Source organism: Callionymus lyra, chromosome 7 (assembly GCF_982586985.1).
Source record: "Callionymus lyra chromosome 7, fCalLyr1.hap1.1, whole genome shotgun sequence".
NCBI lineage: Eukaryota > Metazoa > Chordata > Actinopteri > Syngnathiformes > Callionymidae > Callionymus > Callionymus lyra.
The window spans coordinates 29,999,202-30,021,295 of record NC_141824.1 but is presented as its reverse complement, the minus strand read 5'-3'; the positions used below and the strand labels follow the sequence as shown (position 1 = coordinate 30,021,295).

Genomic DNA, 22,094 nt, shown 5'->3' with positions numbered 1-22,094 from the left:
AAGTGTTACATAAGTGTTACACAAGTGCTGCCATTTAAACACAGCTTTTTCAAAAATACTATCAGTGCTTTTTGCATTTTGTGGCATTTTATTTTGTGATGTTATCATGTCTAGTAGGAGGATTTAAATGTAATGTTCTGATTGTATGTGTGCAACTGCAGCATCATGTCAACACTTTTTGATGTGATTCGTTTGTTGTCCATGTATTTGTTTTGCAAAGAAATATTGATCTGTGTCTGTGTTCTTCTTAAACAAAATGACAATCTGACACATCGCATGACTCAGCAACACTATTATATATTTATTAATCTAGTTGTTATTTTAGTTGCTCGAGGCCACGTTTGTCAAACTGTCACATTTTCTCACTTCTCTTTTATATTTAAGTTGAGGATAATTGAGCCTAAAATATAAATTTCCACTACAATTTGGACTCAGTTTAAAATGTTGGCACATTGTATGATCGAGTTCAACATCCTTGTTCTGGGCGACAGCCAACACTGCCTATACAAGGAGACTCTACACTGCCCTCAGATCAGATTAATTATTATACTAGCTTGTTTACTTTAGATTTGTGTTTATTAAAAAAAGATTAAGAAGAGGAAACCATTTGTAACTCATGTGACACAGAGTCAATTTCAATGAAAAAGGAGTAAATGAATTTACCATATACCAGACACATCTTCTATTTATGTAACCATTGCAGCAGATCACCTCAAGGATACGGCGTGTGAAGAGTTCTGGTTGTCAGTAAGAACAACAAGTCACCTTTAGATCTGTGCTTTGACCTATTGGCAGGTGAGGACCAGATTGTTTTCCATCCACCATCTTTGAACGACAGAGATGGTGATAGAGACATGATTTCTCATCTGAGCTCGTCTACAGAGTCTGACAGATCAACCTGCAGGGCTGATGCTAAATTCTGATGTGACGTAGGTTCCCTGTGCGCCTCAGGAAGTTATGTATTTTAAAAATAGTGGGAGGTCCCTGTGTAATATAATTAAGGAGCAACAGTCCCTTTAGGATCACAGATGTCAAAAGTATGTGATCCTTAAATCCTGCTTTGTCTTCCTGTGCCACCCTGTTTCCTTCTCAAGGCTTTGTAGGAATCCTGGATGTGTGAAATGATGTTGTGTAAAAATGTGGTTTTATTTCAATGCCTGCTTATTGTTTGGCTGCAACACGTCCCTGAACGTCTGACAAAATTGAAATGGCATGATTCTAAAAAGGAGTGTGTTTTGGCAGCAAGAGATAAGCCATTGTTGAAAATCACAACATGAGGTACACCAAATCATAAGTCTCCATGGCAACCAGCCTTGTTGCGGCGCTCTCTGATCAAATTTGGCTCAACTCCACGATCAGGAGGCTGCGATCGAGGTGTAGAACTCACCACTACTCTTCTTGTTGTACTGGAGTTTGGCATATTCGGACCCGGACTTTGCCAACTGAAGGGTCCACTGGTCCAGGTCCTGCTCCAGAGCCTTGTTGGACAGAGCCGGGTTGCTGCTGTAGGGGTCCGGCCCTTGTTTGTAGGTGGCGCTGGTGTAGGTGTCGTAGTAGGCCAGCAGCTCCTCATCTGCCACCGTGTTGATGGTGCTGTAGATGGGACTGTCGTTGGACGCCGAGCTGTGTTTCTCCGAGTGGGTTGCGAAGTTGGAGATGCCAATGGCTGTAGAGAAGCAACGATGATCCCTCACATCGATTAGCATCACCTAACTCACACCCTCTTACTGTTGTAGAATCTCTCCGACTCCAGTTTGCCAGTGCTGCAGTTGACCGCCTCCTTGCTGGTGTGCGGGAGGGTGGGTGTCGGCCAGGAGTCGGCCAGCCACGGGTAGTTGCCCATGTTGGACCCCAGCATGCCGGGTCTAGGTGCACATAAACACGTCATTGAAAATGGCCGACATGGTGGGAAAGGTGTAAAAAGGTTTGAACTTATCTACCCTCCGTTGATGATTCCAGATCCTTCATTGTGAGCAAACCCAGCTGCAGGGAGAAAAGAAAAAGTAATGAATTAATTAAACTTATTTTACCAATTAAAATGGCTGTTGAGCCAAGCCATGTAATGAACCCCCTGAGAAGATAACTGTGTTATCCATAAATATATATATATAAACGTATCTTGAATATTCAATGGAGTGTAATCAATATAAATAAATGAATGCATTTTTTTTGTTTTCACCCCATATGAACAAAAATGAATTTTAAAAGCAATTAAAACAATTACAACACAGAGTTGTAAAATTAGAGCCCAGGTGAGCAACGCATTGAAGAACAGCAAATGTTCTAAACTTAACCAAAGTTGAAGCTAAAATACTGAGGTATTCAAAATCATACTAGAGGTAGTTGTGGTGGACATAGAACTGGTGTCCGGGAGGAGAGCACAGAGCAGACTGAGAACCAGATGGACAGATTATATCTCCACACACTCAGTGGGATCGGAATCATGTGTAAAGTAAAGTTTTAAACACCACGGTTGTGATCTGGAATCAAGTTTTAGAAGTTGGAGCAGTTTTAGCAGTGGTTGCTGCAGACAATGGAACAATAAAGAAGTAGTTATGTTGTCGGAAGAGCTTTAATACAAACATCCTTCATCACTTAAATATCATCTTCAGTCCAGGTCAGTGGTGAAGTGTGTCCGTGTCAGAGCGGCCCGTGCACTCACCTGCTGGTGTGTAAGCGAAGGATGTGGTGTAGTGACCCAGCTGCTTCCTCCTACGGTGGCGACAGTAGAACCAGCTGCTGAAGCCCACCAGAGCCAGCCAGGCAGCCACGCCCAGTCCTGCTAGGAAGGCCGGCTGCCGGACCACAGTAGTGATCTGCTCCGAGATACTGAGGTCGCCGTTGTTCTTCACCGGCGTGGACGACACCGGCTGAGCTGCTGGGTGGAAACTAAGAGTTAAGAAAAATACTCTTACATCTACTCAAGATGGTGAAGTTGATAGATTCAGTTGCAATTAAAAGCCTTTTCTTCAAACATCAATCGTGAAAGAGCGAACAATGAACGCCACAAAATATGTATATATTATTGATTATATTTGAAATATTGTTAGTATTCATTGTAACCATTATTTTGCAGGTTGTCTCCAGTCGATCTGCCGAAAAACCAGAGTATGATTTATGTAGAGAATGAACATACTTAATTATAAGTGATCACAAGAGAATAGTAATTATGATTCAAAATCTTAAATCAACAGTTCGAGTGAGAAACTTATTGACTGGTTTGAACTGACTTTGCACTCTCAAATGTTGGTTGTCCCACCTGAGGCTCAGCGCCGCAGCTTGAACTTCATATTTAATGCAGATCAGAGTGATATTGATTTCACCTTCCAACATCGCAAGGAAGTCAATGGGAGTATTTCCCAACACTGCTACTAAAAATAGCTGCTGATTCAGAGGTGGAGAGTGAAAAGCAGCAAGTGAAAGAGTGTAACATAAACTGCGACGACACATTCTTTTATTGTCTTTGTATCATTTACTAAACATCGATTTTATACTGGATATATTAATCATTATTTTCAGTTTAATTAAAATAAATTCTTTTAATACAAACCACATGTTTCTTCTATTTCACAAATCTTTTTTTTTACTAATAAAACAATCAATTTTGATTTAAATATAAGAACATATTTTAAGATAATTAAATCTATTCATTTTTTAAAAGTGCTGTTAAAGGATTTTGTTTTAAATTAATATTAGGTTAGGTAGAACTTTATTGATCCCTCAGGAGGTCTCCTTTGGGAAATTGTTTTTTTTTCCAATTTCCAAGGTAACAAAAGTCTCCCCACCCTTCATTTACGCCGTGTGTGGAGAACAAATTGAAATTCAAACAGAACCGTCAGTCATGTGACCTGACTGATCCACAAACATCCTCAGCATCAATAACCTTCTGACTGACTTACCGAGCAGGAAGCTGACGGGCGAGCTCTGGGCACCGACTCCGAGCCCAGTGACAGCCGCCACGGTGACGCTGTAGCGGACATCAGGCAGGAGGCCCGTCAGCAGGATGGACAGAACCGCCCCGTCCACTGTCCGGTTTATCTCCTGATGCACATCGCTGCCCACACACCAGACCTGATGGCAGCATGACAAGCCCAGTTAACGCCTGAATATTAATCAGGCTCAATTGTTCAGCTGTGTTGCTGAAGTCTGACCCGGAAATATCTCTTTAATCCTCACAGATGGGGAAACCACAGATCCATTTTTAAAATTAGTTAACATTATGACAAACAGTCTGAGACAGCAGAGGTAAGTAAGTTAGTAAGTAAGTAAGTAAGTTAGTAATTAAATTTATAGAGCGCTTTTCCAGACCAGGGTCACAAAGCGCTTAAACAATCAAAACAATACTCAATAAAATATATGTCATATACAGGTATATCAAGACATCACAAGAACAACACAGGAGTTCCAGAAAATCAAGGAAAAGCCTGCACAAATAAAAACGTCTTAAGATGTTTCTTGAAGGAGTCAGTAGACTCCATCAAACCCAGAGAGAGAGGAAGATTGTTCCAAAGCTTAGGAGCAACAGCCTGGAAGGATTTCTCTCCTCTGGTCTTGAACTGAGTGTGAGGAACCATCAGTAGATTCTGATCCACAGACCTCAGAGCCCTATTGTCAGTATCTAGAGCAGTACATCCTCTTTTTCCCCATCCATTGTTTTCATAAATGAAAAAACGTACTGTGAAAAACTGAATTAAAACACATTATTTTCTTACAAAAGAAAAAATTTAAACCACAAAATAAAATTTAAAACCTCGTTATTTCAGGGTCAAGGTTACCCAGAGGCTGAAAAACACTTGTGCTGTAAACATCTGTAACCTGTCCTCACACAACTAGCTGGCAAATTTGATTAACTTAGTTTTCATTTACTCTTTATTTCTCCATCCAACACATAAATATCTTGATTAAAGGATTGTATAGGTGATACATTTTGTCAAACATTTGGAAAAACTAAACGTATATATTATTTTTACTTCTGAAAGTTTTTTATTATGAAATGTAATTTAATAATTTTCCATTGTACACTTTTGAAAATCTAAAATTATGTATTATCCCTTGCGTTGTCTCTGCCGTTTGTCTTCATGCTTAACAAAATATATAACCAATATAATCCTTTAATCAACATATCTTTGAAGAAAGAAAAAGTTTATGAAAGTAATTTTCCTGAAACGTTTAAGAAGACCAACTGTGTGTTTACAGATCTGGCCATTTCAGAAAAGGCTGATGCTCTAGATAGACAAATACACCAGTCAGCACATTTTTTTTATTTGTCTTCCAACAGCAGCAGCCACCAAACCACATGTCAAGAAGAAAAAGGTCTGTAGGACCTGACCAGGTAAGTCACTCTTCTAGCTGACTTAACAACCTTCCACGGAGCTCCTTCTCAGAAGTATAGCTAATTTAAAAATGATGTGATCGAAATCTATGCAGATACTTTTTAACTAAGACTCATTTGTTGATTTAGGAATCAGTGCGACGTAAACATCACATGGGCAGTTCAGGCACAGATGGCAGCAAGTAAGAGACTCTGTGTTCCAACTTTTTGTTTTTCTGTTCTTGGAATAGCAGCTTGAAAATTAGTAATCAGTGCCATGAACAGACATATATGAGCAAACAGATGATGTCACTTTAGAGGAGTATGGCCTTAACATCAGTGGAGGGATGGGAAAAATAACTAACTGACTAATGGGGATTTCTGTTTGAATATCATAATCGAGCTTCAGGTGAGATAGATCAGAGTGTCGGTTTCAATTCTTCATGAGAGGTCATCGCTCACCTTGTACTCCTGGATGTTGCCGAACTGGACGTTCTGCAGCGGAGGCTCCCAAGAGACACTGATGCTGGAGCTGTTGCTGAGCTGGACCACGGACACGGCCTGAGGTCCAGAGCTGAGCGCTGACGGCAGATATTCACATTTGATGTCACAAAAACACATTTAAAGTCAACACTGTGACTCATCGTCGACATCCTGAATATTTTTACTGCACATGTGATTTTTTTGTTCTCAATAACACAATTGTCTTTATTATTTCCGTTGCATTTCAAGGTTAAATTTTGATTGATCCTTAAGCACGATATTATCTTCCCTGTTCAAACAGTCTTATAAATAGTTTTTTTTAAGTTACAAGTAGTTGTTGTTGTAAAACATATTAATAGAGAAGTTGTGACCTTTGAGTAGGAAGTCAATGTTTTTATTGCATTAGTCAATGAAGTCAGATGAAATAAAAAGTTTATGATCTAATTTATCATCTTACCTTCTTCAGGAGTTTGCAGGAGAACCATGAGGCTGTCGTGACCTTGCAGCTCGTTGAAATAAGGTCGGATTTTGACCTCGTACTCAGTGTTTCCGAGCAGATCCGAAAGAACGACAGTGTGATCCGACGTGGCCTCTACATCCCTGACCAACCAGGAGTTTCCAATGGTCCTATAAAACACTCGGTACCCTTGGATGTAGCGCGACTGACGGGCGACCTGCAGGTGTTAATCAGGTTGTTAGCTCGATCTTGCAGTGGTGGAAAGTTTGAAGGAGCTCTGGAAGTTAAAGTGCACCTGGGCAACCTTCTCTCGCAGCCGTTCACCTTCTGACAAGTGCCAAATTGTTTTACTCACCGTCCAAGAAATCCTGGCGCTGGATGGAGACAGCACAACAGGCTTCTGCATGTAGACAGACACCTCTCCTAAATCTCTCTGCACCTGCCTGTGGTCCAGTCCCTGTTCAGTCGGACTACCGTCTGCAACACACACCAGAGGATAACCCAGAAGAGAGAGTGAGCAGAGAAGAGTAGGTTCAGGGGCATTATCAGCCTTAGCTTTGCTAGTGAATCCATGATTAAAAAGCACTTAATAGAGAAGTTGATTCTAAAAGGGAGATTATTTAGAGAGAAAGATATCTGCTTAAGTTACTCACCCTGAGTTCTGACCGGCTCAGAGATCGGACTGGGATCGCTGAGGCCATACGAGTTCACCGCTCGGACGATGAAGAGATAAACGGTGTTGGGGTAGAGTCCCACCACTGTGTGTCTCTCATGCCGCACCTGGTCGGCCACCGTCTGCCAGGTGCCGCCCACCGATTGGCTGGAGGAGGAAATCAGCGGTTCAATTTAAAGTCTTGAAATAAAACCTCACTAAAAGCATCAAAAGGGGTTCAGGCAGTAGTTCAAATCAATTATCCCACTGTGACCTCATCAAGCTCTCTCCCTGCTCGTGGTGAGATGCCGGTGTTATCTAGAGAGCGTCATTATTGTCTTATTAGCAGATAACAAGGTAATATTTTCGCACCACAGCGTTGATATCCTGATAATGTTGCAGGGTGGAGGTGACAGCTGCAGTGTGTAATTCACTTATTGCTGATGTTCATAAACTGGTCGAAGATGAGATTTATTTGTTTTAAAAAACACACAACAGTCTCATCAGGTTTGTTAACTTAAAAGATAGTCAACAGAACTTGAAAAGTAAATATCACAGGTATTATAGTACATGTATGTAGTTCATTCTTAAAGGCTGACTTACAACAACCCCCCTAAAATCTAAGTTCCCTTAACAGCACTCTGCCCTCACACTCGATCTTTGGAGTACCAACCCACTCTATCGCTAACAAAGGTGGGTTCTTCTGCATTTCCAAAGTTCTTTTATCTCTACTTTGTGTCTTAAATCATACAATTCACAAATTAATATTTTCACCATTATTCCATGAATGATGATATATTCAGTGGTATGATTGTAAGAAGTGTTTTATAAAGTTTTCCTACTTTTAATATTATTGAATCTTAAGATATCAACCCCGGTTGAATCATTCGGTTCATGACTTCACTTCCTCTACAGTCTTGTGCAATGTTGTACAGCAATTCCTGCTGTTTGAAAAGTCTCTCTCTAGACACCCAACATAGGAACCTTTTTTTGAACTCTTTTAGGTGCAATCTTGTGCCCTAAGTAAACAATAGGGACTTCCACATCAAGAATGGGCTCCAAAGTCTCTCCCCCTGCTCTCAAACCAGCAATCCCTAATGATTTGCGGAAACTGTGCCCAAAATTACTTCACATTAAAGTTCACATTTGTGACATGAAGTGAAGACCTCCTTCAAAATATTAGCTGGAGACTACTACTGCACTTGTTCACTATAGAAAATGTAAAAAAAAAAATTCCCAAACGCTCTGAAGGGTTGCTTATTAAATTACTTCTGACACCCTTTCTCATCACTTTGGTTGTCTACCTTTTCTCCTTTAGCTTATTAGCTTTACTTAAACATTACATTTGATTTAAAGAAGCCAATCGTCTTTGAAATAAAAATCTAAAAACCTTTTTGTTTTGTTAGCGGATTGCACACGCTAAAGAAATGCTTTTCAGAATTTTGTTCTCTCTTTCATAGTCTTGGTGTTCATGTGGACAAAACATACTATATTCGTTGATACACACGAAACTGTAACAATAAAAACTAGATGGCCAAAATAAACTTTTCCTGAGGGGAGAGTGACAAATTGACGTGGGCCCCTTAAACTAGCAAAATTAAAAAATTAATGACTCGGCTAAACGACAAGCTATTTTCCAAATGTGACCATGCAAGGGTAAGAACAGTCCAACATATGAGCCCAATTTGATATTTTTGTCGCGAAGAGGTAATTACGATGAGCAGAACCATTTTCTCCTCATCATTCCTCCTCCCCTCTCCCCTGCCTCCCTCACCAAATGTTCTACCTTTTAAATCTGCTGGACTCATTTGCCATGAGTGCGACTTCACATGACTTTATAAAATCATACTTTTCCTTGTATTTTATGTAAGCGTTGGTGTTGCAAAGTTTATATATCTGTCTTGATGTTGCCCCAGAACAACAAACACTTGCAGGCAATTTCTCGCTGGTTGAGCGTTCAACATTCAGTGGATTTTCATCAGCTCTTTGTGTGCAAGTCTGCCACACTGGGCTCATCACTGACTTTTTTGTGTCTGTATTTCTGCGCTGCTCTGCCTCCCCCCACACCCTTCTCATACAACACACAACATCGCCCCGGGAAAGGCAAGAGCTGCAGATCTGACCAGGAAAAAATAATTGTCTTCACTCTCACTCGCTGGACAAACTGTGCAAAAGGCAAAAGTTACTACTTTCGCTTAAAATAACTTGAGTTTCTCAATGATGCTAAAATTAATTGTGTTTAAAGAAGCTTGGTGGGTAACAGATCGCATCTATTTGATCACATGCTGTTGCCATGTCAACCAAGAGTGAATATGCAACTCCTCCACCTGGTCCTTGATTTTAAGGTTTGAAAAGAAGCTCCTAACATACTCATTTAACAAACTCAGCCATAGCTACAGACAAACTGTGGCTCTACTTTGAGTCTTGGAAGAATGCTTGAGTTCATCTTGTAATGTTTTTTTTTTCGTTTTATGTAAGTATTCCTGAGCTAAAAATATTAAATATATATTATATGAATTATAATTAAACATATATATTGTACATTATAGACATACATTAGGTTATTCTTCTTCACCAGAGGTTAAATAATGTACTTCAAAATTGCGTAGTTTGAATGTTAATCGAGGGATTACTTTTTTTTACAAGGTCCATGAAAGGGGCAGAAAGTGAAGGTGATTTTGCTCACGGTCATGACAAGAGTCGAAATGATCCTATTTTAGGTCAATTAATCTCTAAACAAACCAACATGTGCCCAAAACCAGCAGCACACGATCAGCTGAGAGAGGATGGTTAGAGCAATATCAAGACAAAAATAATGTAGACCTCAAAATATACACTGACCGCATCTCTGCACAGGTGTCTGTTTATTTCTGTCTTTACGGTAATATTTTTAGGTCACCTGAAGGCCTCGATGATGTACGACGTCACTGCCGCGCCGCCCTCGTGTGGATTGGACTGCCAGGTGAGCGTGACTGTGCTCTTGGTCACCTCGGTCACAACAGGCTTTTGTGGAGGTCCTGGAAGCTGGATGAACTCAGAGACTCTGGATATTGAGGAGAATCCGTCTGCTGTTGGAGTGAGAGGAAGTGTTTGAACTTAGAAGCAGAATGCAGATGAGGGAGCTCGGAGGCCTCAGAGTGATGCAGCGTTGCGTGTAACAGAAAGACAAAGTGTGAAGAGTTTTGGTGAAAGTACCTCTGACAGTCAGCAGCCCACTCCAGCTCGACTCCCCTGTGGCGCTGGAAACAACGCACGTGTACATGCCGGAGTCGGAGTCCTGTTGAACAGCAGTCGACATTTGAGACGTGAGGAGAACAAACGCTGAAAGCAGCGTCAAGCTTCTTAGAGACTGAGATAAACAAAGGGCTTCATCAGAATAGTGGAGCTGGTGTAAAGCAGGACGCTTTAGCATTAACTGAAGAGAATAAGCTCAGAACTTGCAGGTTGTTCACATTCATGTAGACTGTAACCACCCTGCAACACGAAATCACCTACTCAAGAAAACAATCTGTTAAACACCTAAGAAGGAACTGCAAAGTGTGACAAAATTATTTTAAAAAATACGTTAAACAATGCATTTTTCTTATATAGTTGCATCCTGTTAGATTCTGTTTTCACAAGAAACAAGCTGAAAATCACTTTAAGCAGACGCCAGAACGTGATTCTAGAACCAGTACAGCTAATCATTCCTGGATCTGGTTCCTATTTTTGGTACAACTGACATTTTTAGGCAGAGGGCTTAATTGCAGCCAGCAAGTTATTCTATGTGGCCTACAAGAGCATCACTGTGAATATTTGTCTAAAAATGAAATCCTTAGTTCCTTTGTCACACTTTTTATACTAAACAGAGAATTTTATAGTCCACAATTTATCTCAAAGTCTAAATGAAGATAGTCTGTAATGGAAACATTTGTCTAGAGTTAAAGGATCTATGAAGCACAATACAGTGTATAGTTATTTTAAAAAAAAACTTGGTGGTATTTTGTGATCAACTGTCTCTGGTCATAAGCATTGTGTGATAGATTGTTCAGTACTGATTATTTTCATCATTTTGGCCCCTCATAAACTGAGTTTAACACCTTTTTTTTTTTTTTTAAATCTGACTTCTATCAACATATGTATCAGAACAATACTTTAATTGAATAGATTGAAGACTTCTGAATTATTTTTGTTAATAAATCATATTTTTGTTCTGCAACTTGTGTAAATTTACATCCGCCTCTGGCTCTTCTTCTATGAACTTCTGACATGACATACAATTCATAGACGGTCTTAAAGTAGAATGTAGCAGCACAGACAGAAGAAGGCTTAATGCATCTCTGTCTCACCGTGAAGATCTGAGCTACCAAAACCTGCTGTTACACATTCAAGAGGAAACTCACTTTAAGACTCTGTATTCAGCCTGTGAAAGCGAAATGGAATACGCTGCATTGAATATTTGAAAAATACATGACACGCTACATTTTTTAAATGTCAGACTGATCTGCTCCCCATTTCATATATCAGCGTATCTCCAAGGAAGCATATCTGAATTAATCTTCCGCAGCTGTATCACATTTATTGAGGCTGACTAAGGTTTTTACTACGCTGGAGGCTCCATACAGAAGCTCATTTTCCTGATAACTAAAGAGCAGAAACTGTTTTCTTAAACACAGATTTTTATATTTTCATGAAGAGTCTGAAGGAGCTCAACATTGACTCATCATCCTTCTTTGTGATAATGAAACTCTTTCTTCCTTCTCTCCAGAAGACTCTCCTATGTGTACATAGTGAGCTGAGCACTGGCACGCTCCACTGCCGCTGCGCCAGTCTGACTACCATCATCAGCCCATATGAGATCATCAGCTGCAGCGCTGACCTCTGGCTGACAGACGGTGTCTGAGCAGGTGAGCTTCTTGAGATGACTTCCGCTGGCGCTGAAATATTAACGTCCGGCAGGGAGGGGGAAAGCAAGGGTAAATATTTTTTAGTCCCCGTCTGAACGCCACACTAATGCAGCTCTTCTGTTGCACTAAGCACAACGCCTGGTGCACGTGAGCGAGTGTGAGTCTAGAGAAGCCGTGTGAGAGGAAGTTGGTGGTCCAGGCGAGAAGTTAAAGTCAGCCTGGTGGGTAATTAATCAGCTGTCCTGGGTTCATTAAGGATGCGTCCTTTTTTTGCTCTCTCTCTAACCTCCACAAGCCTCCATCAAACAGCCTCTTTAACACTGCTGTGGAGTTCTGGTTGCTATAAAGTCCAGCTGCAAACTAATCATCAACAATTAAATATCTGCATGGATGAGTTAGCACTGTCAACGTGGTCCATTTCCACTCTTCCTCTGAGTGTTTGTGAACCACAAAGAAGAAGTTTTCCAGACACAAATAATATTTTTCTTATAGCGCCAGGAAATATGAAGGATGTTCAATTATCCTGCTTGGTTTCATCTTCATCCCTCGCAAATAAACGTCAGTGTTACAGTGTGTTTTGACAATTTTTTTGTTTATATTTCTTATACTGATTTCACAACTATGTGTGAGCTATTTCATTGGTGTTGTCACTGTGTTGTCCCAGCAAAATACCATTTGTAAAATACCCCTGGTAGCCCTGGAAGTTTGTATTCTAGATTTTTGTGGAAAAAAAGCAAGTAAGTATCTTGGTCTGCATTTTAAAAGTCCCCTCAGACCATGTTGGCACACCTGAATCCACTATCAAATCTTTCTATTTTATAAAACGAGAAAAGTACGTTTCTGGTACGAATGGTAGCCATTTAAAAAAACAGTGAATCAATAGTGTTTCTCACAAGTGCTCATGTCGTCTGCTGCTGTCGTGGAGAAATCAAGCTCCCCTGTGTGGACCCGGACCTCTGTACTTACGTCTTCAATAAACTAGGGAGATCTTTTTTCGTGGCTGTTTTAAAAACTATTCAAATAAAACAAAGACATGACCTGGCGATGATCCCGAACACATTCAATCTTCTCTTAAAATGACCTTGGGGGCCGAAATCTGGTGTGACAGCCAAACAGCAATATTTGGTAGCCTGTCAAGAAAACAGACTCACCGACACATCTTTGATTTCTAAAGTGCCGTTCTCCACCAAGGTCAGATGAGGCCTGCTCTCCTGAAGTCTCTCTCCGTCCTTCTCCCAAGAAATCCTGATGGAGGGCCCGCCGATTACACGGCAGTGCAGCTGGACTGCTGAACCCGGAGATACCGTCTGATTGGCTGGGCCTTGACGAATGATGGGTGGAATCCTGCCTGAAGGACCTGACAGGAGAAGAAAACTGATTCAGAACTAAAGAAAGGCATCTTTAACAGACGAAAAAGGAGTATGCAGGACTTAAAGGTGGGCTAGATATTCTTCTGAAAGTGGTGAGCAAGCTCAATTCAACAGTTCTAGCCTTAATAAGTTAAGGCAGCATAGCAGTTCTAGAAAATGTTTATTTTAAAAATATTTTCATCATTCCTCCATGAAACATTAATGTCAACATGTATGACGGAGGAAAGTGATGACAGGTTTAACTAATTTGAAATAATTAAATCATTTTACCATTGAGAGAGTAAACAGTTCCAGGAGAAACATTCTTCTGGCTTGTACAGATTAGAAGGTTGATTAAAAAAGATGTTAAGATCAAAACGAGCGTTCTCACAGCGAGGGCCACAATTTGTGGTCCTAGTTAAGAGGCAGGCAGAGTGAGTCCACAGGCTTGTTAACATTTCTGCTTGCTAGCGAATACATGAATCTGCAGCTTCCTGGACTCGACACACACCTCCCTCCACCTCCAACAGCGCCTTGGTGAGCACGCTGCCCGCCACACTGATGGCCTGGCAGATGTAGAACCCAGAGTCCTCAGGGTGGACGTCGGCGATGGTGAGATCGCCGCTCATGGAGACAGAGTAGCGGCCGGACTGTGATGGCGGTTGCCCGGGAAACAGCAACATCTAAGGATGCGATCAGAGAAAAGCTGCGTGAGAAGAGAGCTGCTTTTGTTCTGATTAATTATTCTCATTTACTTAGAAGGTCAATTGCCCAAATACTGTGTGCAGATGGAAGATTGGGAAAGGCACCCTCAAACTTCTAGATACATTTCTATAACTGAATTGTATTTGCCTCCCAGAGTAGCTGGGATCAGAGAGGCATAACGAGAACAAGTCAATCAAATTGTTTATTATTATTTCTAGTCATTATTATTTTTTGTTCCCCTGTTATCTATATTAATTCTCCATTGAATATGTTTCTTTGTTAATGCTAATGACAAGTGTTCATAGTTTATTGATATAGGTTGTTTAAGAATACTTTTTTCTTCCACACAATATTCTTTTTTTTTCATTTTCCCTTTCCAGACACTTTCGATCACTTATGGTTTTTTAACATTTTTTTATATAAATAAAATAATTTCTCCTTTTTTCACATACATAAACATTTGTATTTACTGATAACTTAATTGTAATCTGTTTATTATGTCATAAAAATGTTATTAATCCTGTTTATTTAAATACACTTTTACTTGAATCCCCTTTTTTTAATCTTACACATCTTCTAAAGTTGTATTATTTTACAGTGTATTTTTAACTCTTTTTTTAATCAATAATTCTCTTGATAATTTATTTACCTTTTACCCTGTATAAAAAAATGTTTAAATTCAAATAAACAGTTGCACACTGTAGGCTCAAAAGTCTTCATCTTCAACACTTTGTGGCTTCCGGGAGGCTGAAAAGGGCTGAGGATGTTTCCACATGCAGATGTTTACAGAACCTCCGACAAAGAGGGACAGGACACACATCAATCCATCTTTCATTCCTCTAAGAGGCTTAACTTCAGTGTCGTGGGGGGTCATAATGCTGAAAATACATTGTTCCAAACTTCCTGCTCTCTAACAACAGACGTGAAACCAGGTCACAGTTTCTCTGCCAGTCTGCCCTGGAGAAGCACCACCCACACCTGGTGTCTTCCTGCTCCACCTCCCTCTCATATGTATGCTTATTACATTTTACAACTAATGTGTTGATTTTAGTGTCTCGTATTTATATTATTGTAATTTGTAAATGGATTTATTATTACATGGGAAGGTATGGAAAAAAAAGTTTATTTTTCCCAACAAACAGAGAAAATGATGGTGTAAGGTATAAATAGTGTTGATGAGAACATCAAGATCCTCACAGAGCAACAGGTGTCACTTGAGCGGCACAGGTAAATATGTTAATAGTCCGTTGGTTGTAGAGTGACAGTATAACACAGTGCCATAATGGATCCATGACTGAGAGGTGTGCTTCCTGGAGTGATACACATATTGTATCTCATAGGATGGAGCCATTACTGATGCTGCTCTCTACGTTACAAAAGCTACTGACCGCTGCCCTGCAGCAAAACGACTCCTCCACTTTACTACACGTACTTGATCAATTGGCTTGTTGAAAAAAGAATTCTAGGCACAGAACCAATATTTAAATGAATGGAGGCAAATTATAGATGGACATTCACATAAAAGGTCTGATTGTTTTACAACGATGGTGACTAAATTGGCTTTAACGACACAAATTAAGTAACATGGAAGGATTTCGGGCATAGGACTCATCTGCCCAACTAACTTCTTCTGAAGAATTGATCAATAATGATACCAGGTATTAGACTTACCTGTCTGCCCTCTTTCTGCCAGAAAATCGCAGGAGGAGGATTTCCTGTGGTGCCACAGTGGAAGGTGACGCTCCGTCCCTGCGTGGCGATCTGGTCTCGTGGATTGGCGGCGATCTGAGGTGGCACTGGAGAGAGGAAGAGGCAATTAGCATTCAAACCTTCAACCTCCATCATTACCTGCCGTAATTATCCCCCGCGAGCTGATCACATTCTGGACCTCCAAATATATTTGATCCCTGTTTTTTTTTTCATAAAAAAAGCAGCAACCACAGTCGTCCTCATCACATCTGCATAAAATATCAGAGCACCAACAGAAATAACCACTCTGGGGTCAAAGTGCTACATTAGCCCAGCGAGCGTTGCAGATTTACACTGACCACTGCCCTGATCTGAATAATTGGCCCGCACTTCCGGCTGCATGAAAACCTTCTCCGGCCTAGATTTTCCCCATCCAACAAATCTCAAATACAAGCACACACACACATGCACACACACACACTCACGCACACACACTCACACACACTCACAGCCACAGTGGGCAAACACATATTTGGCTCAATTCACTGGAGTCATTTACCAATAGATCAGTCAAAATGACTGTAACAAACTGTGAAATGGCTTATTATTATTATTATTATTATCTATTAATATCTTTTTCTTTTACTTCATCAGTATTTTATTTAAAATATATCCGTGTATTGCTCAATGTTGGGTTTTTAAAACAAATGTTTTGGAGTTCATTATAACAACTGTATTGTATATATATATATAACACCTCCCTTTTGCTCTTACGTTCACCTGCAAAATGTGTGATAAAAGGTCACAGAACTTCTCAGAATATATCCTTGCTCTGATGTTAAAAAGGATTATGATAATATCGCAGATATCATACATTTGAATTAATGTAAATGCAGAGTCATTTTCAAAAAATTTCTAACTGACAGAAGATTAAGCCAGACAGAAATAACCAAAGCACAATGAAATTAGGAGCATCAATGAAGGCAAAACACACATTTCTGTGGAAGGATTTTGGTGCTCAACTTTTGGGACAAGAATAATACTGGAATAATAATAGGGTTTGGAAATGACAGACAGAGATGGAAAATTAATGAGACAGATGAAACGTTGAGCTACAAAACAAAACCGGTGCAAGAGAGTCAAAGGAGAAGGGGGGTGGGGGGGGGAGCAGAGGGAGAGCGAATGAAAATGACTCAGTTTGGATTTCATTTACACTGATAAAAGCATTAGAGTATGACGACGCCTCAGACTATTTAGATAAAGAGAGGGAGGACATGCAGGAGCCAAGTGAGATGAAGGAGCCATGTCGTATTAATAGTGGGACGACTCACTGGCAAGAGTCAACTAAACATCTGTCAAATGGCGTAATCCATACGGTTTAACATAAGCTCCTGGCAGAACCACTGGACAGGGACCCGCACTGATACCAGATATAAAAAAAAAAACGGGCATGTTTTTGTATAAAGCTGATTTCATGTGACCGGCTGCTGTTACCTTATGCATGAACATGCGGCTAGTATGAGAGCTTTTTTATGCATGCCAAAGTCTGTGTGCTGGATTTCCAGGGCGTATGCAATATGCATGAAGCCTCTTACCATGGACCTGCAGCATGGCTGAAGCCTCCGTCTTGCCCACACTGTTCTCAGACGTGCAGGTGTACGTCCCCTCGTCATGCTCCTTCACACGGAACAAACGCAGGCTGTTGCCGTTGCGGATCTCGAACCTGGAAATGAGAAAATAAATGATGAAGATTGCTATCTGCCGCCGCTGCTAATCTGATCTACATACAGCCAAACAAAAATCACTTGGCGCTGAAAGCAAATGTCATTTCTTTTCCTGTCAATCACGTGCCTGTAAGGAGCACAGAAGTGTCACCTTCTGTGTCAGCTATGTGGCTGGGAAAGCATTTAATGTAAATTCAGCTGGTAAATGAAATAAATGTTTGAATAAAATGGCCATAAACATTTAATTAAAATGTTAAATGAATAAGAGTCATTCATCAGAGCGTAAAACACAAGGCAGAATTTATGAAACGTGAAAAACAACAATCATGTACACAACTACTGATGTGTTTTCTTTCTGCCAAAGTGGACTAATCCGTCTTAATAGCAGGGTGAGCCTGAGTAACACGCCAGATTACACATTATAACCTCTTTAACTTTTCCACGCTGCACTTCTGCACTCAGCCATTAATTCATTCATTCATCAGTCTGTCTGCTGATCATTTTCGTTCCCCTACACAACTTCAAAAAGCACATGCAGCCCAGAAACACAAGTCATGATTGATATTACATTTTTTAAGTTTTGACTCAAAGCCAAAAATATACGACCTGCAAAACAATCTACTGATGACTGAATGTTATGTTGCTTCTGATTGGTTAATATTGAGTGGTTCCTTCAGTGATAGACCCGCCTTATGTTGCTTCTGATTGGTTAATATTGCGTGGTTCCTTCGGTGATAGACCCGCCTTATGTTGCTTCTGATTGGTTAATATTGAGTGGTTCCTTCGGTGAAAGACCCGCCTTATGTTGCTTCTGATTGGTTAATATTGCGTGGTTCCTTCGGTGATAGACCCGCCTTATGTTGCTTCTGATTGGTTAATATTGCATGGCTCATTTTGTGATTGTTTAGATTTACGTAAAAACGACTAAAGTTTATTATCATGAAAACATACATATTGAGTAATAAATTGGTCAATATACTGTGTGAGGAAAACAAAGAATATTTTATTTAAGGCCAAAATGTTGTTTTAAATTTTCTTATATCTATTTTATACGATTGAAATTAAAACAGTTTCTGGTCTTACCTTTATCTGTAGATAAAGTCCATAGGTCTTTCGCCACACAAGCCTCTGTAAAAGTCCACCTTATTTCCTTCAGTTTTGAAGGTCTCTCCGCCTCAATGGAGATGAGGCACAGTAGTGTGTGCCTCAAACTTTTCCTTTTCACTGCAGTTGTATTTCCAGCAAAACTAAATAAGATGCTTACGAACATTAAACTTTGGAGACATTGGAAAATCATGGCAAAAAAAGGCAAACATTATGCTGTATTGGCTACATTTAGAGATAGATATGGCAACCAGGGCATCAATTGCATATATCAATGCTCTTTGTGATGGATTGCACATTAAGAGGTGAGGCTCTGTACCTACCCTGACCGCACGTTCCTGAGGTGGTCATAATGTTAAGGCTTTTGTATTCACAAGCTTACACTTCATATTTGTACTATTTTTAACCGTCCACACCTAAGCGGTGAAGATCCTCATTTGAGCAAATTGCAATTCTTGACATTGATATGATATTTTAGAGATTAAATGTTGAACTTTCAGTCACATTCTCTGATGAAAGTCTACAGATAATGAATCCACTCTGGCTTCCATTTATGTGACGCCACTGATGGAGGCACATGAATTAATGAACAATTACTCCACATGTTTCTGGGTCACACATGTTATTAACCCAGTACTAGTCGAGCAGCGTCTCTGGTTTAGACTCCAGGTGCCTTTTTTCGTTTCGCTCTGACATTAATCTGATGGTCTGTGTTCCATTCGTACCTCCCCCGAGGCAGCTCGCCGTTCTCTCTCCGCCAACGTACGGTGGGGGCGGGGTCACCATGCACCTCACACAGGAAGTCCACGGTCTCTTCTTCCATCACGACTTGGTTGACGGGCCGTCGCACCAACACTGGACGCTCTGCACCGACACAAACGTTGGCATCTCTTGGAATTTAAAAACGTAGCTGTTGAACTCACCGTAGACAACCAGTTCTGCCGGATCGCTGTCTCGCTCACCCACCATGTTGGTGCCCACGCACACATACATGCCGGCGTCACTTTTTTTAGTTTGACTGATCATGAGTTTTCCACCACGCAACTGCAAACAATCAGAGGATCGAAAATGAGGACAGAGTGCTTTGTTTTTAATTGCAGATACTTCAAAGCAGAATAATCCAGATAAAGCTTTCATTTCTCAGCTATAGTAGACCAATTAACTTTGATGATTTTAACCATCAAACTCTGTTTTTACTTCCTGCAGCTCAAAGGACAATAGGTGGAGGACACCCTTGACAATTTCACACCCAATCAACCTCTGTAGGTTCTAGGAGGCAACCAGAGGGTCTTTAAACAAGGGACTCTTTTACATCTGGTAATTCCTGCTGCTGCTACACCGACTTCAAAGCCCATGAAAATGCTCTGAGTTTCAGGCTGCGTTCATAGCGTCCGAGTGTTTACAGCTGCTGGCATTAAACCTGTAATAGACTTTCCATTGATTAGCTCTGTGGCGTCCCTGGAACAAACATCTGACTGCAGGAGTGGAAGAAAACATGTTGAAGTTGTGGGAGAGTTGAACCCAGTCTCCTGACACACTCAGGTGTTTTGCAACAGCCACGTTGACCACACCATAGTTGAAGTATTTGTATGGCCTCTAAGATGAAATGGAGAATCAGTCACATGTCAATTCTGTATTGACAATCGTGTGGATGCAAACATTATTATTGTTTATCGAAGCTTGATCTGATTTAGAAAGCCCCAAAACTTTTTTCTCATGCTACTGTTGTTAAAGTCAGACATTCAGAGTATGATTACTCCTCAATAATTTAAGATTTTTGAAAGCAGGAAACATAAGCCTTCTAGCGATGTATGTGCAAGTATGGTGACACACAAATATTTAGCTATGAGTTCTCTGAGAGGTGCTCAGACGGAAAGAGTGTTGGAAAGAGTTCTAGCACGAGTGAGTCGGATTTTATTTGAATTAGAAGGCAAGTTGTTGCGTCAAATGTATGAGTCACAAACCTACCCGATGAATATAGTTGTAAAAGCAAAAAAAGGTCAAATTCATTATGTCGATTTGCTTCTTTGTGGGGGTTTTTAACGTCATATCTTTGATGAAGACATGAATAGATGTATTTTGAATACATTAAAGTCTCTAAATATATGTATGTTTGTTTTTTCCTAATCTTGTTACTTTTTTTAATTTTCTATTTTTTTTTTATCACAAATTACTTTGTGACAATAATAACTATTTTAGCTTATATTTTTTTTTCTATAAATTACTTCCAATATTATAATATAATATATATATATATATATAAGATAACTTTTTTTCTAAAATAGTAAGATTATTTTTTTTAAGTAAACCGGGTTGCTCTTGATAGCTGAGAATATTTTTTAATCATCACAGCATATAATGATATATATTGCAAATATAGTTAAACATTAACATCATCAAGTAATGTTTAACGCTGTTAAAGACTTGGCTGTCATGAGGATCCTGTAAAGTCTCAGACTCACAGAGATGCGTTCATCTTTGGTGCTAACTCTAGCGTTGTTGCGCTTCCAGAGCACGGTGGGTTCCGGGTGGCCACGGGGAGGGATGCACTCCAGGATGGCGGGCTCCCCGGCCGCCACCACCAGGTCGCTGGGCGCCTGTCGAAAGTCATCCCTCAGGACTGTGGAGGAAGCAGAAGGATATCTAATTAGCTTCAGGTGCGACTTGTGTGCTGATACAGCAGCGAGGAAATCAAACCGAGGATCAGTGACAAACATGATGCTTTACTTCAAAGAAGCCAAAATCCATCTAGCGTCTCATTCCAAGATCAGTCCTTTGAAAAGGGTCTCAATTTGTGTGTGGTCCTTGTAAGCCATGGCTGTTCTCCTCAACTGCTGTGTGTCCTGTCAGAAAGGATGAATAATGCACTTCCTGTCCAACCCTGAGTAAACAAATAACATTCATAATGCAGCTCATGTGCGAGGGAGGGAAAAAGTAGCTTGCATTAATGAAAGGGCGGTGTGATTCCTCCAGCTATCTCACAAATCTACAGCTCAGACTCCGAGATGAGGGAGGTGTCCTTGTGTCAACTGTGAAGTTTGCTCCACTGCAGCTTGAAGACTACTGTGACAAGTTTGGCTTGCCATCCTTCCAGACCTTCTTATCTACGCTGGTGATTGACAGATGAAAGCTGGAGAACAAGCTTCAGCCATCTAGTGAGATCTCACACAATCATAGGAGGTTGTCAAGCTGACACAAGATGTCACAACACACACTCTTGCTGCCTTGCACTGTCAATGTAGATCATTTAATCACATAACAGGTCACAACCTTCGGTGAGAGCATGACAAAGGGGTGAAGACATGGAAAGCTTCTGGCTTAGCTCTGATTAAAAAACACTCAGAGAGGGGTGGACTTTTAAACTCTAAATGCCGTTGTCTCAAAGCATTTTGAAGAACATCTATCATTAACTATAGTACGATGAAATGTACCCAAAGTTACCACCCCCTCTTATTACAAGCATCAAAAATTAAAGGGTGATTATTCTATTGGTTTGCATTATGATAAAAACAAATGTAGATTTAAACTTTCTTGGAGTTGAAATGTTACAATTTATTTATGGTATATTAGTCATCATTTTATAAGTATATCAAATTATCATTTTTCACTTCTTTATTTTCATTCTACTATACTCCCCGTTATTTATTTATTTAAATTAACAGACATTTTTTTGCATATTATTCAATGAACTTGTGAGTGCTGAATTTCACACAAATACATTAGCTCCCTGTTTC

The 22,094-nt window shown here is 40.2% G+C and overlaps 1 protein-coding gene across 1 annotated transcript in view; it reads right to left on the bottom strand.

Moving 5' to 3' along the window:
* The window catches only part of LOC148076068 (roundabout homolog 2), a 56,227-nt gene that overhangs the window by 6,210 nt on the left and 27,923 nt on the right, over positions 1-22,094 (bottom strand). Inside the window, exons 3-20 of the mRNA XM_087795071.1 lie at positions 20,823-20,980; positions 19,284-19,404; positions 19,086-19,224; positions 17,128-17,255; positions 15,515-15,639; positions 13,650-13,821; positions 12,941-13,146; positions 10,099-10,180; positions 9,803-9,971; positions 6,905-7,071; positions 6,607-6,728; positions 6,252-6,468; positions 5,774-5,892; positions 3,900-4,071; positions 2,663-2,875; positions 1,941-1,983; positions 1,729-1,865; positions 1,388-1,666 (exon numbers count right to left, since the gene is read on the bottom strand). Of these exons, the coding sequence (XP_087651197.1) occupies positions 1,388-1,666; positions 1,729-1,865; positions 1,941-1,983; positions 2,663-2,875; positions 3,900-4,071; positions 5,774-5,892; positions 6,252-6,468; positions 6,607-6,728; positions 6,905-7,071; positions 9,803-9,971; positions 10,099-10,180; positions 12,941-13,146; positions 13,650-13,821; positions 15,515-15,639; positions 17,128-17,255; positions 19,086-19,224; positions 19,284-19,404; positions 20,823-20,980 (2,769 nt within the window). The remainder of the gene's footprint in view (positions 1-1,387; positions 1,667-1,728; positions 1,866-1,940; positions 1,984-2,662; positions 2,876-3,899; positions 4,072-5,773; positions 5,893-6,251; positions 6,469-6,606; positions 6,729-6,904; positions 7,072-9,802; positions 9,972-10,098; positions 10,181-12,940; positions 13,147-13,649; positions 13,822-15,514; positions 15,640-17,127; positions 17,256-19,085; positions 19,225-19,283; positions 19,405-20,822; positions 20,981-22,094) is intronic.